Source organism: Schistocerca piceifrons, chromosome 11 (assembly GCF_021461385.2).
Source record: "Schistocerca piceifrons isolate TAMUIC-IGC-003096 chromosome 11, iqSchPice1.1, whole genome shotgun sequence".
Classification (NCBI taxonomy): domain Eukaryota; kingdom Metazoa; phylum Arthropoda; class Insecta; order Orthoptera; family Acrididae; genus Schistocerca; species Schistocerca piceifrons.
The window spans coordinates 161,327,622-161,347,203 of record NC_060148.1 but is presented as its reverse complement, the minus strand read 5'-3'; the positions used below and the strand labels follow the sequence as shown (position 1 = coordinate 161,347,203).

At 37.2% G+C, this 19,582-nt stretch overlaps 1 protein-coding gene across 2 annotated transcripts in view; it reads left to right on the top strand.

Moving 5' to 3' along the window:
• The window catches only part of LOC124720058 (zinc finger protein 708-like), a 367,802-nt gene that overhangs the window by 294,897 nt on the left and 53,323 nt on the right, over window positions 1-19,582 (top strand). Inside the window, exon 9 of one of the 2 annotated variants that reach the window (XM_047245326.1) lies at window positions 4,150-4,207. The exons of the other annotated variant lie outside the window; for it this stretch is intronic. Coding sequence (XP_047101282.1) covers window positions 4,150-4,197 — 48 coding nt within the window. The 3' untranslated portion in view covers window positions 4,198-4,207. Of the gene's footprint in view, window positions 1-4,149; window positions 4,208-19,582 lie in introns of those variants that run through there. 2 annotated transcript variants of the gene reach the window in all.

Sequence of the window (19,582 nt, the reverse complement as noted above, 5' to 3'; positions counted from 1 at the left end):
AGAGATAGCTGCCATCATATAATTTCATGGTTCATGACTTCAGTACTTAAATAACACCGTAAATTTAGGGGCTGGATCTGATGCAAGGTGTGGTTCAGCCAAAATAGTTTCCCGTCGGATTAAATTTGTGATGCTTGAAGAAGGTATGGAACACAAAGTAATTATATGGTCTGACCACCATGTTGGGCAGAACAATAACTGGAGAATTTTAGCACTTTATTTCCATCTGGTTAACTGCAAGTACTGTGGAGAAACACACAAAAAGTTTTTGTGTTGAAATCACAGTTTCCTACCTCGTGACTGGAACATTGCAATGATTGAGAAAAGAATGTGTCATAAGTTATGGCTCCTTTAGAATGGAAACATGTCATGTCTTAGGCCTCTGTAGAACCTTCAAAATTGACCGTTGAGGAGATGATGCAGGAATTGAAGGGCATAGGATCTGTTGAGCTGGTTCTCAAAACAGCACCTGCGTAGAAAATTCCTGGTGTTCTCTGTCTGAAGTTATGCAGTAACAATCCTTGAGGCATATGCTTGTTTCATCCACGTGAAAGACATTTTATTTTGAAACATGGTTGTGAACATGAATTAAAAGAAATTCTGTTGTTTTTTGATTTTTGGTTGCTCTACAGTGGTGTACTGAAACTTGTAACAAGAAAAAAAGTGATCTATTGTACATGATGAAGTACATGGAATCAAAGTAAAGGCATTTTATGAAAACATTCAGTGTGCCATCTGTGTGTAATGTGCCAGCTTTGGGTCTCAACTTGATAACACTCATGTTCTATAGCTTTTTTAGGACCAAATTAATAACACTCATGTTCTATAGCTTTTTTACGACCAAATTAATCAGTTTAAAATAAATATTAGTTTGTATCTTGCTATAATTTTCCTATTTAAAACTTTGGAATTCTAGGCAACCTTATCATTACAGCAAAATACAGAGTGATCTGCAGTAATGCCATAAATCAGTTGCTATAATTTTTTTTCGTTTTAATAGTTATTTATTTTCTAAAATCTGTCTTTAGTGCAATTTTAAAAAGCACAACCATTTTCAATAGTCTGCCCCTGCAAACAATACAAATCTGCTATTACTTTGTTATTAACAGTTTTTGTCACTTTCATAAAAGTCTGAAATGTGCAAGACAGCATTATTAATGCACATGCTTCATTTTACTATGATTATGTTCATCTATCAAGTGACACTAACTCAGAATATGATTGATTGGTGCCTTCTTCCAGTCACTAGGAAACTTTCATGGCCTCTGAGGTGTTTGGTAAGCTAGTGTTATAGAAGGAACAAGTTCAGTGTAATATGAGCAGTATTGTACAGCCACCTCATATTGTCCAGGTGTGTTTTTTTTTTCTATTAAGTGGCTACACAGTAGAAAATTGACAGAAATTGATCATCTCAAAAATCTGTCAGTTTGGTGTTCTTGCCGGTACTGAAAGAAGGAACTCCATTGCAATATCGAATGATGAAATAGGTTTGGAAGAGCAAACTGTATATTTTGGTCATGTGTGTGTTATCTTCAGTTTGTGTGCCAGTAGGGTGCCTGATGGTGATTTCAGTCCAACTGCTGACACTGTTAGGACTCCTTACTGAGAATAACAATCACGATGCGTAATGTTAATGTTACGAAATTGGTCCTATGATGTATTGAGTTTCAGGCTAGTGAACAGATCTGATGTCAGAGTGTACTTCTACAGTCCCATGCATGGGTCAAGGACATCCACCACTGAGTATCTACCCTGTTAAAAGCACCATCTGTCTAGACTAGATTTTGTCAGTCAAGCACCATTTAAAAGTACGAAGTTAGGCATACATTGCAATTGTTAAGGTATACTTAAACAAGATGTGTAAACTGAATTTAAATGCAGTGATAATAAGGAAATATAAACAGTGGCAAAGTTAAATTGAATGGTGTATACTGTCAATGTAAGACACAAAAGTAGAAATAGCCATACTTAAAATCATTATTTTGAATTATATATATTTACATAGCAAGGTTGAATACTTCAGACTGAATATAATGCAGTTCAGTTATGTGAATAATTAGGGATATTTAACAGATTCCCCAATTACATAAGCTACTTTGAAACCAGAACTAAAATCTAAGTTATAACTATGGGGTAATATAAGTTCATCTTTGATGCTGTGTCACTGATCAAAGTTCAGCACAAAACAGAACTATCAGTTGCACAAAGTGAAAGTTCTTCAGTCACAAAAAGATACATCAATTGAATGTAATCAGAAAATGTGAAAATCCTCACGTTTTGCTAAAATCATATCATCCATGCAATTTTAGAGAACTGAAATGGCACAACTGGTTGGCTGCCCAGAGACTTCAGTTCAACTACTGTCAAAACCTACGCAGACTTAACAGTAACTGTTCACCAGCCCAGACTATGTGAGAAACACAAATATATTACCAAAGACTATGAGGCACTGCTTATTTAAAACCTCAAGAAACCATACCATGCTAGTCATCTTCAAACCATCTTACAAAAGTAAATTAAAATAACAATGATTGAAAGTACATAGTTTTTGTTAAAATTAAACAACTTGAAATAATCACCTTCCCATGCTGGTCACTTTAGAAGCTTACTAAACATTCTAAGATAAATATTACATTAAATACCAGTGAAAACATGATAAACTGCCATCATATGTAACTGTTAAAATAACCAAATACAAGGAAATATTTCTATACAAACAAGTGTGTCATATCAGTTGAGATCATAATTTCCTGCTCATTTACATGGCGCTTTAGGTTACTATGTAGCACATACCAAGTTCAAATTACAACCAATTGAACTGGACCCATCTTGGTCACACTGCGTAATAGTTAATTCATCAAAAAAAATACCTAAACACAAATTCACTAAGGATGATTGATTCGATTCGATTTGATTTGATTTTTGTAGGAAATCTAAAACAGCTTTGGTCTAATCTGGCACGACCTACACCGAAACAGTTTGTTTTGCAGTATTGCTCCCTGGATATCTAGTAATACCAACCAGTGCCCTTATATAGTGCTAGGAGTTCCTTTACCAGTTCTTTATTAGACCCAATTTCTACACTTGTAGTTGCCCCGAAAATTACCAATACCGTGCAGCAGTTCCTTCTGTCTCATCACAGATGCTACATTTAGGGTCTTCTTCCATTATACTCATTGTATGTAGGTGTTGTTTGAAATTCCCATGGCTGGTCATCAGTCCTACCATATGTTTAATCTCTTTTCTATTGAAGCCCAGAATTAGAGATCTTATTTCAAAACACGGCTATGACAACATTACCTTATCATGTTTTTGGTATAGACCTTGGTCCAGTGTTCTGTGTGCTGTCTTCTAAGCCAGTTCCGTAGTTCTAGTTTGATCAAAGCCTTGGTAATTGCCAGGACACGTTCCAGTCCAATGAATGGAGTCTTTGCCCCCATCCTGGCCAATCTGCCGGCTTGTTTGTTGCCACCAATCACTGAGTGGCCAGGGACCCACATTAGGTTTACCCTATTGCTTTCCCCTAGCTCCACCAGAGCCCTGTGACATGCTTAGATCTTGGTGCAGGAGCTGCCAATGATTTCCGGGCTGCCTGGTTGTCTAAATAGATGTAGATGCTATGTATAATCTCCTCCAGACACACCCTGATTGTAGTAATTTCAGCTCGAAATACAGAGACCAGTTTTTATAGAGGGATGATGGCCTCCAGTCTTGGCTGAACCACGTACACCCTGGCCTCAAACACCTTGGTCTGATTTCGACTTTTCAGTGAACCAGGCAGTGTCCCCCATATGGTGACAAATTGTTTTTCCCACTGCTCCCTGCTTCCAGTTATTGTATTGTAAGGCTTGTTGAAGCAGTTGGGAATTGTTATATAATAGGCTGGCATTTCCCCAGCCATTCCTATATTTTCCTCACTCACTATTTTAGTGTGAGAGTCTCGATATCCCAATGAGATCCAGTTTTCACCAGTAACCAAGTAACAAAATTGTTGCCATGAAAGGTGCTAAAATGGTAACTATAAAAACAAGTGAACATAAAAAAATGCACTAAACTGTTGTTCTTTGATGTTGTGTTGATTGTACTAAACTTCATCCAGTGATCATCTTAAAGTGCTAAACAGTGTCAAAACCTTCTGAATACTTCCAGGTGTTGTTCATGTACATGACAAGGCTTGGATGGAGGAGGCCAATATGAAATTGTGGATTAACAGTGTTGAAGCAAAGGAAAGTCACTTCGTTGAAGAAGAATTCTCTTCTTGTGCTATATCACATTAGTAGTCATTTGTAATATTTTGTGAAAGAGAAATTGAAGCAGTTAAATACAGAGCTTGCTGTTATTGCAGGATGACTTACTTCACAATTGCAACTTCTTGAAGTCTTGACAAATACACTGCACTGAAGAGCCGTAGAAGCTGGTATATCAGGTAGGGCCTCTTAACAATACCACCACTTGCAAAGTAGGTTAGAAATCGGATCAATAATGTTGTTCCCACAGCATATGTTCGCTTTATCGGGCAACAACAAATTTGACTGTGGATGGTATTGTCAGAATGGAAATAATGAAGTCACTGTAAAAAAGTCATTAATTTTGGCACTTACCTTGAATGGATTCCTATGTAGATTTTGTCGAAGTTATGGCTCATCTTGTTGATTCTAGGGTGACTCCACTTTGACTGCTAGAAGGTCCAGATCTGTATTTTAGCAATATTTGAAGACATAACAAATGCGTTTTTCAGGAAATTGTTAATGATCAAACAATCCCAGATCAGAACAACGGTATGATAGAAATAATTTTTGGCTTGGTGTTCACGATCCACATTTTTATTAAACTAAATGTAAATTCACATATATTTCTTCTTAATTGTCACATCATCAAGAAAACAGTTTTGTATCAATCTTCATTTATTTAATTTCCAATTTAACCAAACACAAGACTTGAATGTTCTTATACAAAGCGAAATAACAACTTCTGCAAAGTGAAACAAAGATTGCTCTGTGCGCATTCACACCGGAACAGTTACAACTAAGTCAAAGATTATGACAGTCTCACAGAAATGAATACACACAAGAACCATATCATTGTAATATATCGATACATCAGAGTACCTTTACATTAATAAAACCAAATGTGAATATTGTCACTAAAAGTCTGTTACTTCGCAGAAAAGTAGTACGATATTACTGCTATTGGGAACTGGGGTTGGAGTGCCGTAATGGTCACGTAAATAATCATTACAGGCCCCAGTGAGCATGCAGAAGTGCTGCAAGACATTGTGGCATGGACTCGGCTAATGTCTGAAGTAGTGCTGGGGGAGAATTGACACCAAGAATCTTGCAGTGCTGACCATAAATCAGAAAGAGTATGAGGGATTGTATATCTTTTCCGAGGAGAATGTCGCGAGACATCCCAGTCATGCTCAGTAATGTTAATGCCAGGGGAATCTGGTGGCCAGCAGAAGTGTTTCTCAGAAGAGTGTTCATGGAGCCACTCTGTAGCAATTCTGGAGGTGTGGGGTGTCACATTCTACTGCTGGAATTGCCCAAGTCTGTCAGATTGCACAATGGACGTGAATGGATGCAGGTGATCAGACATGATACTAACGTATGTGTCACCTGTCAGTCATATCCAAATGTATCAGATGTCCTGTATCACTCCAGCACTCGCCCCACGCCATTACAGAGCCTCCACCACCTTGAACAGTTCCCTGCTGACAGGCAGGGTCCAGAGATTCATGAGGCTGTTTCCGTACCTGTACACATCCATCTGCTCAATAAAATTTGGAATGATACCCATGTGACCAGGCAACATGTTTCCAGTCATCAACAGTACAATGTCACTATTGACAGGCCAAAGTGAGGCGTAATGCTTTGTGTCGTGCAGTCATCAAGGGTGCACGGGTGAGCCTTTGGCTCCAAAAGCCCATTTCAGTGATGTTTTATTCAATGGTTTGCATGCTGATACTTTCTGATGGCCCAGTATTGAAACATGCAGCAATTTGCACAAGGGTTGCACTCCCATCACACTGAATGATTGTCTTCATTTTTTCTTAGTTTCGTTCATGTAGTATCTTTTTCTGGCGACAGCGATTTCAGAAATTTTATATTTTAACAGATTCCATCTTTACACTCAGAAATGCTGTGTCCCATCACGCATGCTCTGGCTATAACATCACATTCGGACTCAGTTACATCTCAATTGCCTGCCGTTGTTGCAGCAGTAGATTAGAGATTAGATTAGATTAGATCTATAGTAACTGATACAACAGCTGTGCCAGACATATGTTGTCTTATATGAGCATTGCCGACCATTGTCATATTCTGCATGTCATTATGCATGCATTACATGTCAGTCTTTGAATATGCATGCTTATACCAGTTTTCTGTAGCACTTACGTGTATTTAAAGTCTATGGAAGGGGAATGGACCAAATGCATGATGGATTAAGCCCAACATGAGTTCATGACAAATGGAGTTCTAAAACGATCTACAAAGAAACAAGTGTGTCAGTCAATAAAGCAGTTGTCATCTTGGGTGAGGGAAAATATTGTTAAATCTTTCAAGAAATAATGCTCTTAATGGTAGTGAAGACCATCTTGTATATAAAGAGAACAGTGATGCTGAGGAAAGAGGAAAGGTCTGATAATGAATTTCAGTGATTTTTAAAGGCTGACTTTGCAACATAATAAAAAAATGATAAAAATTTAATTTTCTTAAAAATTGCTTGAAAATTAAGATTCACCTTACAGTCAGTAAAATATGGTAGTTGTTTTCTTTGAAAGGAGTTTGATTTGATGTGATGAGCTGACATCAAACAATGCACTTAAGGATTGTTGCTGCTGTCCAGAGGGTCATCAGATTGTGTATAGTGCCACTGTTGTTTACTATATGCTCCTTTCATCTCACCATGCGTGTAAACACAGTCCTATTACAGTAGCACCCAAAAATGTTTTATAGAAAGCATTAATTACAACTACATAGACATAACTGTGTAATGGAAAAAACTGCCATTGGGTAATTGAAAAACATGAAATTGTAATCTATTTAGTAAAAGTCTACATGTAGTTTAAACAAGGTTATGTTGCATCAAGAGAGAAGTAATTCTTTTCAAAAGTAATTTGTAGGTCTAAGTGTGTAAAAATAATACTATTTTGAGATCTGAAGAACAAATCAGTATTTGTTGCATACCCATGGGCTTTGATTACAGCTGCACTTCAATTTGGCAGTGAATCCACAAGCTTTTGTAACACGTTAATTCAGAGTTCAGACCATGGATCCAGTAAGATAATAAATTGAACCTTGTTTTAGTAGCTTCTACCATGAACACATCAATTCAGCTCATATCGGAGGCGCCAGTTGAATTTAGATCCAGGCACCGGCTTGGGCACTTAAAAAGTTTGTTTTTGGCCTGGAAAGAATTTTTTAGAAAATAGGTGGAGATGTGTTTCGAATCATGATCTGCTGAAATAGCCAATTATGTGACATGTTGTGTCTCCTACATGGAATCATATTCTTTTTTAAAATGTGACTGTACAGGAAACATCCCCACAACATGACAATTCAACCACCATGCCTAATGATCTACACGTGATCCTCGTTTTTTCCCTTTAGCTTTATTGTTATGCATACAGGGTGAGTAACTATTGCCACCTAGAATAACTCCAAAAGTATGAGAGTAGCTGAAAAGTTTGTGGGACAAATGTCGCATGGTACAACGGGGGCCATAATATGACGTTGGTATTTAGTTGCTAGGTGGGGTCACATCAGAGATATGAAGGTCAACTTTGTTTTTTTAATGGGATGCTATAGTTTGGTACTTACTTTCTGATAGCGGCTATCGAGATGAATCCAATGATGTGCAACAATAAGGTCTTTGAATGTCAACGAAGAGCAAAAGGTGGCATGAACGTCCATTTACAGAAGGTGTTCGAAGTGATGATCATTGGTATCAATGCAGTGCTGCAATCTTCTTGTCATGGATTGACTGGTATTCCTTATCACATCAGCACTTACCGAAGCACATGCTCTTATAATTCTCTCTCATATCTTATGCAAATAGTAAATATTCGCCAAATAGGGCGTATCCATCTAACGTGCCATTGACATGTAAACACTATTTGATGGTTTTGCAATAGAACACTAATAGGAACAGTAAGACTACAATCGTTGAATCAAGTGAATGTGAATGATGTATTCCTTTGAAGAACAGGTTGATAAGCTTCTCATTTACGGAGAATGCCAATGAAATTCAGTGAGAGCTGGTACTGTTGCACTGTGGTTAAAGATCCTTGTGCTACTTTGCATCAAATCACAAGAGAATCTGGCATGAGCCAGAGTAGTGTTGTTCATGTTCTGCATCACCATAAATACCACCCTTACCATATCAATCTCCACCAAGAATTAACTTGTATGGATTGTATGCATCGCATTAAATTCTGCTGGTGGCTCAACTTCAGATTCAGAGGGATGACACATTTATTAATTTAATTTTATTTACTGACAAGACTACATTCATGGACCATGGAAATGTTAAATTGCATAACATTCATTACTGTGCAACTGAAAATCCATGTTGGTTGCTCCAAGGTGCACACTAGGTCAGTGATGGTGTAGTGTGGGATTCTGGAGGACAGAATTATAGGCCCCTATGTCATAGAAGGCAGTCTTAATAGTAGGAAGTACACCACATTCCTGCAAGAAACAGTAGGTCTGTTATTGGACTAAAAACCTGTAGGAACAAGGAGCAGAATGTGGTATTAACATGATGGGTGTCCGGCACATTTTTCGCTGATGGTTAGAAATGAGTTGCAGAGAAAATTCCCAAATCGTAGGATTTGACACAGAGGTGATGTGTCGTCACCGCTTGACACCTGTGGATTGTTATTGTTTTTGTTATTATTATTATTACTATTATTTCCTTCACTTTCTCAGACGTTAAGTCCGGTTAAAAATGGAGTGACGCGGACCTTGATCAAGTGTCACTTCCTTTTAACTGTACGGTATATGTTCTATTGCATTTAGGAACTTTCGGGTAATTGAACATGTATCAATAATTACGGATTTCTGTAGTTGTATATATATGTTTGGATGTAGCTGTATTGCATTGATGTACTGGTGGATATTGTGTGGTATGACTCCTGTAGTTGATAGTATAATTGGTATGATGTCAACTTTATCCTGATGCCACATGTCTTTGACTTCCTCAGCCAGTTGGATGTATTTTTCAATTTTTTCTCCTGTTTTCTTTTGTATATTTGTTGTATTGGGTATGGATATTTTGATTAGTTGTGTTAATTTCTTCTTTTTATTGGTGAGTATGATGTCAGGTTTATGTGGTGTTGTTTTATCTGTTATAATGGTTCTGTTCCAGTATAATTTGTATTCATCATTCTCCAGTACATTTTGTGGTGCATACTTGTATGTAGGAATGTGTTGTTTTAAAAGTTTATGTTGTAAGGCAAGCTGCTGATGTATTATATTTGCTACATTGTCATGTCTTCTGGGGTATTCTGTATTTGCTAGTATTGTACATCCACTTGTGATGTGATCTACTGTTTCTATTTGTTGCTTGCAAAGTCTGCATTTATCTGTTGTGGTATTGGGATCTTTAATAATATGCTTGCTGTAATACCTGGTGTTTATTGTTTGATCCTGTATTGCAATCATGAATCCTTCTGTCTCACTGTATATATTGCCTTTTCTTAGCCATGTGTTCGATGCGTCATGATCGATGTGTGGCTGTGTTAGATGATATGGGTACCTGCCATGAAGTGTTTTCTTTTTCCAATTTACTTTCTTCGCATCTGTTGATGTTATGTGATCTAAAGGGTTGTAGAAGTGGTTATGAAATTGCAGTGGTGTAGCCGATGTATTTATATGAGTGACTGCTTTGTGTATTTTGCTAGTTTCTGCTCGTTCTAGAAAGAATTTTCTTAAATTGTCTACCTGTCCATAATGTAGGTTCTTTATGTCGATAAATCCCCTTCCTCCTTCCTTTCTGCTTAATGTGAATCTTTCTGTTGCTGAGTGTATGTGATGTATTCTATATTTGTGGCATTGTGATCGTGTAAGTGTATTGAGTGCTTCTAGATCTGTGTTACTCCATTTCACTACTCCAAATGAGTATAGCATAAGTATTTATAGCTTTTGTCTTGTTTCTTGCTGTAAATTCTGTTTTCAGTATTTTTGTTAGTCTTTGTCTATATTTTTCTTTTAGTTCTTCTTTAATATTTATATTATCTATTCCTATTTTTTGCCTGTATCCTAGCTATTTATAGGCATCTGTTTTTTCCATTGCTTCTATGCAGTCGCTGTGGTTATCCAATATGTAATCTTCTTGTTTAGTGTGTTTTACCTTGACTATTCTATTTTTCTTACATTTGTCTGTTCCAAAAGCCATACTTATATCATTGCTGAATACTTCTGTTATCTTTAGTAATTGGTTGAGTTGTTGATTTGTTGCTGCCAGGAGTTTTAGATCATCCATTTATAGCAAATGTGTGATTTTGTGTGGGTATGTTCCAGTAATATTGTGTCCATAATTTGTATTATTTAGCATGTTGGATAGTGGGTTCAGAGCAAGGCAGAACCAGAAAGGACTTAATGAGTCTCCTTGGTATATTCCACGCTTAATCTGTATTGGCTGTGATGTGATATTATTTGAATTTGTTTGGATATTAAGTATGGTTTTCCAATTTTTCGTTGCTATGTTTAGGAACTGTATCAATTTAGGATCTACTTTGTATATTTCCAATATTTGTAGTAACCATGAGTGGGGTACACTATCAAAAGCTTTTTGGTAATCAATGTATGCGTAGTGTAGCGACCTTCGTTTAGTTTTAGCTTGATATGTCACCTCTGCATCTATTATCAGTTGCTCTATACATCCTCGTGCTCCTTTGCAACAGCCTTGTTGTTCTTCATTTATAATTTTGTTCTGTGTTGTATGTGTCATTAATTTCTGTTTAATGACGGAAGTTAATATTTTGTATATTGTTGGTAGACATGTTATGGGGCGATATTTAGCTGGGTTTGCTGTGTCTGCTTGATCTTTAGGTTTCAGATAAGTTATTCCTTGTGTAAGTGTATCAGGGAATGTGTATGGGTCTGCAATGTAACTGTTAAATAATTTAGTTAGATGTGAATGTGTTAAGGTGAACTTCTTTAACCAGAAATTTGCTATTTTATCATTTCCAGGGGCTTTCCAATTGTGAGTAGAATTAATTGCTTGGGTGACTTCATGTTGCAAAATTATCACTTCAGGCATTTGTGGTATCAACTTGTATGTGTCTGTTTCTGCTTGTATCCACTGTGCATGCCTGTTATGTTGTACCGGGTTTGACCATATGTTGCTCCAGAAGTGTTCCATCTCTGTTATGTTTGGTGGATTGTCTATTTTAATGTGTGTGTTATCTATTGTCTGGTAAAATTTCTTTTGGTTTATGTTGAATGTTTGGTTTTGTTTCCTTCCATTTTCACTTTTTTTGTATCTTCTAAGTCGTTTGGCGAATGCTTGTAATTTCTGCTTCTTTTCGTCTAATTGCTCTATCGCTTCTTGTTGTGAGATTTTACCTAACCTTTTTGTTTTTTTTTCCGAGATTTCATTTCTTATAAATTGTGTTAGCTGTCCGATGGCTTTTCTCAGTTTTTCTATTTTGATCTGTAACTTGTGTTGCCATGCTGGTTTTGTGGGTTTCTTCTGTGTGTTGGTTGGTTCTGATCTCTGCCTAGTGTGTATATTTAGTGTAGTGAGTGCTCCTATATAAACCAGTAGTTGTAACTCTTCCATAGTTGTGTTTTCATTTATTTTGTTGTGTATGATTGTGTTGATACTTTTTATTGTTGTTTCGACTTGTGGGTTATTTGGTGGTCTATGCAAGAATGGTCTAATGTCTGTATTTGTGTCTTTGTATTCTATATATGTTAGCTGAAATTTTTCTTCTATATCTAACATCTGTGTCACTTCGTGTTCTATTTGTGCTTGTTCTGGTGGCTGTCTTAAGATTTCGTTTTCCTCTGATTGTTTAATTGGTGCATGTTGTTCTTTGTTTGTTTGCTTTGGGATGTTTGAGTCCATTACTGTATTTTCTTCTTCTTCTGATTGCACAATATTTTGTTTCAGTATTTGTTGTACTTGTTGTTTGATGTTTTCTAATTCTGACTGGGGTATCCTGTTATTTTTGATTACTACACGGATCTGATCAGCTAGTCGTTGTTCTGTTAAAAATTTTAATTCTGGGTATCTGGTAATAAATGTTGTGTATACTTGTGATCTGTATCCAGTTGTGTTGGTTCCTAGGTTTGTTACTTGGTAATAACAGAACATGAGGTGTCGATTAACTTCATCTGACCATCTCATCCTCTGTCTTTGTTTTCCTTCTAGGGTGGTTGCAGGAAGCATATCCTGCGAAACACCTCTATTTGGATTTAAATCATTTTCCAGTTGGCTAGCAGTGTCGTCGTTACCATTGTGGGCGGGCATAGGGTTCAAGCGTCGTCCCCGACCATGACGACGCTTGTCCAAGGCTTCATTAGTTCTGTCCTGAACCAACTAATAACACTAAAAGGGGGTTAGCCCTATTAGTGGTTTGTTCTTTTCGTCGCCTTTTACGACTGGCAGAACATACCGGAGGCCTATTCTTTTCCTGGGCCTCCATGGGGATTATTGCTATTATTATTATTGACTTTTTTTTCTCAGACTTAAGTCTGGTTAAAAATGGAACGTGACGCGGACCTCGGTCAAGCGTGACTTCCTTGTAACTGTATGGTATATGTTATATTGCATTTAGGAACTTTCGGGTAATTGAACATGTATCAATAATTACAGATTTTTGTAGTTGTATATATATGTTTGGATGTAGCTGTATTGCATTGATGTACTGGTGGATATTGTGAGGTATGACTCCTGTAGTTGATAGTATAATTGGGATAATGTCGACTTTATCCTGATGCCACACGTCCTTGACTTCCTCAGCCAGTTGGATGTATTTTTCAATTTTTTCTCCTGTTTTCTTCTGTATATTTGTTGTGTTGGGTATGGATATTTCAGTTAGTTGTGTTAATTTCTTCTTTTTATTGGTGAGTATGATGTCAGGCTTGTTATGTGGTGTTGTTTTATCTGTTATAATCGTTCTGTTCCAGTATAATTTGTATTCATCATTCTCCAGTACATTTTGTGGTGTGTACTTGTATGTGGGAACGTGTTGTTTTATTAGTTTATGTTTTATGGCAAGTTGTTGATGTATTATTTTTGCTACATTGTCATGTCTTCTGGGGTATTCTGTATTTGCTAGTATTGTACATCCGCTTGTGATGTGATCTACTGTTTCTATTTGTTGTTTGCAAAGTCTGCATTTATCTGTTGTGGTATTGGGATCTTTAATAATATGCTTGCTGTAATATCTGGTGTTTATTGTTTGATCCTGTATTGCGATCATGAATCCTTCCGTCTCACTGTATATATTGCCGTTTCTTAGCCATGTGTTGGATGCGTCTTGATCGATGTGTGGCTCTGTTAGATGATACGGGTGCTTGCCGTGTAGTGTTTTCTTTTTCCAATTTACTTTCTTTGTATCTGTTGATGTTATGTGATCTAAAGGGTTGTAGAAGTGGTTATGAAATTGCAATGGTGTAGCTGATGTATTTATATGAGTGATTGCTTTGTGTATTTTGCTAGTTTCTGCTCGTTCTAGAAAGAATTTTCTTAAATTGTCTACCTGTCCATAATGTAGGTTTTTTATATCTATAAATCCCCTTCCACCTTCCTTTCTGCTTAATGTGAATCTTTCTGTTGCTGAATGTATGTGATGTATTCTATGTTTGTGGCATTGTGATCGTGTAAGTGTATTGAGTGCTTCTAGGTCTGTGTCACTCCATTTCAATACTCCAAATGAGTAGGTCAATACTGGTATAGCATAAGTATTTATAGCTTTTGTCTTGTTTCTTGCTGTCAATTCTGTTTTCAGTATTTTTGTTGGTCTTTGTCTATATTTTTCTTTTAGTTCTTCTTTAATATTTGTATGATCTATTCCTATTTTTTGTCTGTATCCTAGATATTTATAGGCATCTGTTTTTTCCATCGCTTCTATGCAGTCGCTGTGGTTATCCAATATGTAATCTTCTTGTTTCGTGTGTTTTCCCTTGACTATGCTATTTTTCTTACATTTGTCTGTTCCAAAAGCCATATTTATATCATTGCTGAATACTTCTGTTATCTTTAGTAATTGGTTGAGTTGTTGATTTGTTGCTGCCAGGAGTTTTAGATCATCCATGTATAGCAAATGTGTGATTTTGTGTGGGTATGTTCCAGTAATATTGTATCCATAATTTGTATTATTTAGCATGTTGGATAGTGGGTTCAGAGCAAGACAGAACCAGAAAGGACTTAATGAGTCTCCTTGGTATATTCCACGCTTAATCTGTATTGGCTGTGATGTGATGTTATCTGAATTTGTTTGGATATTAAGTGTGGTTTTCCAGTTTTTCATTACTGTGTTTAGAAACTGTATCAATTTAGGATCTACTTTGTATATTTCCAATATCTGTAGTAACCATGAGTGGGGTACACTATCAAAGGCTTTTTGGTAATCAATGTATGCGTAGTGTAGGGACCTTTGTTTAGTTTTAGCGTGATATGTCACCTCTGTATCAATTATCAGTTGCTCTTTACATCCTCGTGCTCCTTTGCAGCAGCCTTTTTGTTCTTCATTTATAATTTTGTTCTGTGTTGTATGTGTCATTAATTTCTGTGTGATGACTGAAGTTAATATTTTGTATATTGTTGGTAGGCATGTTATGGGGCGATATTTAGCTGGGTTTGCTGTGTCTGCTTGATCTTTAGGTTTCAGATAAGTTATTCCTTGTGTAAGTGTATCAGGGAATGAGTATGGGTCTGCAATGTAACTGTTAAATAATTTAGTTGGATGTGAATGTGTTGAGGTGAACTTCTTTAGCCAGAAATTTGCTATTTTATCTTTTCCAGGGGCTTTCCAATTGTGTGTAGAATTAATTGCTCGGGTGACTTCATGTTGCAAAATTATCACTTCAGGCATTTGTGGTATCAACTTGTATGTGTCTGTTTCTGCTTGTATCCACTGTGCATGCCTGTTATGTTGTACCGGGTTTGACCATATGTTGCTCTAGAAGTGTTCCATCTCTGTTATGTTTGGTGGATTGTCTATTTTAATGTGTGTGTTATCCATTGTTTGGTAAAATCTCTTTTGGTTTGTGTTGAATGTTTGGTTTTGTTTCCTTCTATTTTCACTTTTTTTGTATCTTCTAAGTCGTTTGGCCAATGCTTGCAATTTCTGCTTTTTTTCATCTAATTGCTCTATTGCTTCTTGTTGTGAGATTTTACCTAACCTTTTTCGTTTTTTGTCTGATATTTCATTTCTTATAAATTGTGTTGGCTGTCCGATGTCTTTTCTCAGTTTTTCTATTCTGATCTGTAACCTGTGTTGCCATGCTGGTTTTGTGGGTTTCTTCTGTGTGTTGGTTTGTTCTGATCTCTGCCTAGTGTGTATATTTAGTGTAGTGAGTGCTCCTATATAAACCAGTAGTTGTAACTCTTCCATAGTTGTATTTTCATTTATTTTGTTGTGTATGATTGTGTTGATAGTTTTTATTGTTGTTTCGACTTGTGGGTTATTTGGCGGTCTATGCAAGAATGGTCTAATGTCTGTATTTGTGTCTTTGTATTCTATATATGTCAGCTGAAATTTCTCTTCTATATCTAACACGTGTGTCTCTTCGTGTTCTATTTGTGCTTGTTCTGGTGGCTGTCTTAAGATTTCGTTTTCCTCTGATTGTTTAATTGATACGGGTGTTCTTTGTTTGTTTGCTCTGGGATGTTTGAGGCCATTACTCTATTTTCTTCTTCTTCTGATTGCACATTATTTTGTTCCAGTATTTGTTGTACTTGTTGTTTGATGTTTTCTAATTCTGACTGGGGTATCCTGTTATTTTTGATTATTACATGGATCTGATCAGCTAGTCGTTGTTCTGTTAAAAATTTTAATTCCGGGTATCTGGTAATAAATGTTGTGTATACTTGTGATCTGTATCCAGTTGTGTTGGTTCCTAGGTTTGTTGCTTGGTAATAACAGAACATGAGGTGTCGATTAACTTCATCTGACCATCTCATCCTCTGTCTTTGTTTTCCTTCTAGGGTGGTTGCAGGAAGCATATCCTGCAAAACACCTCTATTCGGATTTAAATCATTTTCCAGTTGGCTAGCAGTGTCGTTACCATTGTGGGCGGGCATAGGGTTCAACTCGTCGTCCCCGACTATGACGGCGCTTGTCCGAGGCTTCTTTAGTTCTGTCCTGAACCAAGTAATCACACTAAAAGGGGGGTTAGCCCTATTAGTGGTTTGTTCTTTTCGTCGCCTTTTACGACTGGCAGAACATACCGGGGGCCTATTCTTTTATTATTATTATTATTATTATTATTATTATTATTATTATTATTATTATTATTATTATTATTATTATTATTTTATTTACACATGAAGTTCCACAGGACCAAATTGAGGAGCAAATCTCAAAGGTCATGGAACGTGTCAGTACATGAAATAAGAACATAACAGTAATAAGAGATAAAAATAAATATTCATGAACCTGAAAATGTCGGTCCATATGTGTAAGTAAACGTTATCACCAATACTATAAGAATCAGCTTAATTTTTCAAGAAACTCCTTGACAATACGAAGAGTGACCCAGAACTCCAGTTTCGATTTGAAAGCGCGTGGATTACTGCTAAACAGTTTTGAATTCGGGTGGTACCTTATTGAAAACAGATGCAGCAGTATACTGCAGAGCTATTGGCCCAAGGGTTAAGAAAGTCCAATCCAAATGCAGGTTTGATTTCTGGTGAGTATTGACCTAGTGAAAGCTGTTTATTCTTGTGAATTAACGAATATTGGTAACAAGAAACGACAATAAGGAATATATACAGGGTGGTCCATTGATCGTAGCCGGCCAAATATTTCACGTAATAGGCTTCAAACGAAAAAACTACAAAGAATGAAACTAGTCTAGCTTGGAGGGGAAACCAGATGGCGCTATTGTTGGCCCGATAGACGGCACTGCAGTAGATCAAATGGATATCAACTGCGTTTTTTAAAATATGAACCCCAATTTTTTATAACATATTCGTGTTGGATTGTAAAGAAATATGAATGTTTTAGTTGGACCACTTTTTTCGCTTTGTGATAGATGGCGCTGTAATAGACCAATAGCTCACAATTAATAGACAAGCATTGGTAACGGTAGGTTTTTAAAATTAAAATACAGAACACTCGACTGTTTGAACATTTTGTGAACTTACCATTTCTGAGAACGCATGCTATTTCAGTGTGATTACCTGTAAATACCACATTAATAATTGCTCAAAATGATGTCCATCAACCTCAATGCATTTGGCAATACGTGTAAAGACATTCCTCTCAACAGCGAGTAGTTCGCCTTCCGTAATGTTTGCACATGCATCGACAGTGCGCTGACGCATGTTGTCAGGCGTTGTCGGTGGCTCACGATAGCAAATATCCAACTTTTCCCACAGAAAGAAATCTGGGGACGTCGGATCTGGTGAACGTGCGGGCCTTGGTATGGTTTCGACAACCAATCCACCCGTCACGAAATATGCTATTCAATACCGCTTCAACTGCACGCGAGCTATGAGCCGGACATCCATAATGTTGGAAGTACATTGCCATTCTGTCATGCAGTGAAACATTTTGTGTAACATCGGTAGAACATAATGTAGGAAATCAGCATACATTGCACCATCGATAAAATGGGGGCCAATTATCCTTCCTCCCATAGTGCCACACCATGCATTAACCCGGCAAGGTCGCTGATGTTCCACTTGGAGCAGCCATCGTGGATTTACCGTTGCCCAATAGTGCATATTATTCCGGTTTACGTTACTGCTGTTGGTGAATGATGCTTCGTCGCTAAATAGAACGCGTGCAAAAAATCTGTCATCGTCCTGTAATTTCTCTTGTGCCCAGTGGCAGAACAGTACATGATGTTCAAAGTCATTGCCATGCAATTCCTGGTCCATAGAAATATGGTACAGGTGCAATCGATGTTGATGTAGCATTCTCAACACCGACGTTTTTGAGATTCCCGATTCTCGGGCAATTTGTCTGCTACTGCTGTGCAGATTAGCCGCTACAACAGCTAAAACACCTACGTGGGCATCATCATTTGTTGCAGGTCATGGTTGCCGTTTCACATGTGGCTGAACACTTCCTGTTTCCTTAAATAACGTAACTATCCGACGAACGGTCCGGACACTTGGATGATGTCGTCCAGGATACGGAGCAGCATACATAGCACACGCCCCTTGGGCATTTTGATCACAATAGCCATACATCAACACAATATCGACCTTTTCTGCAATTGGTAAACGGTCCATTTTAATACGGGTAATGTATCACGAAACAAATACCGTATGCACTGGCAGAATGATACGTGATACCACGTATATACACGTTTGTGACTATTGCAGCGTCATCTGTCACAAAGCGAAATAAGTGGTCCAACTAAAACATTCATATTTCTTTACGTACTACACGAATATGTAATAAAAATGGGGGTTCCTATTTTAAAAAACGTAGCGCCATGTAGCGGCCCAACCATAGCGCCATCTGTTTCCCCCTTAAAGCTAGACGAATTTCGTTCGGTGTAGTTTTTTCGTTGGACGCTTATTTCGTGAGATATTTTGTCCGGTCACTATCAATGGACCACCCTGTATATTGAGAGGCCAATGTCAAAATACCCAGACTCATGAACAGAAGTGGACAAGAGGCACTTGACTCACACCATTTGTTACCCGAACCGCCCGTTTCTGAGCCAAAAATAACCTTTTAGAATGGGAACAGTTACCCCAGAATATAATACCATACAACATAAGTGAATGAAAATAAGCAAAGTACACTCATCTTCATGTCGAACGATCACTCACTTCTGATACCGTTCGAATAGTAAAAATGGCAGTATTAAGTCTTTGAACAAGATCATGAATGTTGGCTTTGCAATACAGCTTACTATCTATCTGAACACCTAGAAATTTGAACTGTTCAGTTTCACTAATCATAGACCCATTCTGTGAAATCAAAACGTCAAGTTTTGTTGAATTGTATGTTAGAAACCATAAAAACTGAGTCTTATTGTGATTTAGCATTAGTTTATTTTCTAAAGGCCATGAACTGAGGTCATGTACTGCACTATTTGAAACTGAGCCAATGTTGCACCCAACATCCTTTACTACCAAGCTAGTGTCATAAGCAAACATAAATATTTTAACTACCCATAATACTACAGGGCATATCATTTATATAAATAAGGAACAGGAATGGCCCCAACATTGATCCCTGGGTATTTGCGAAGGAGATTGTTCATAAAGACATTCTAGCTACGCCTGAAAATATGAGAGAGAATTGTTAGAGCATGTTCTTCGACACGTGTCAATGTGATAGGGAATACCACTCAGTCCATGATAAGATCATTGCAGCACTACATTCATACCAATGACCATCACTTTGAACACCTGTAAGTGGATGTTCATGCCACCTTTG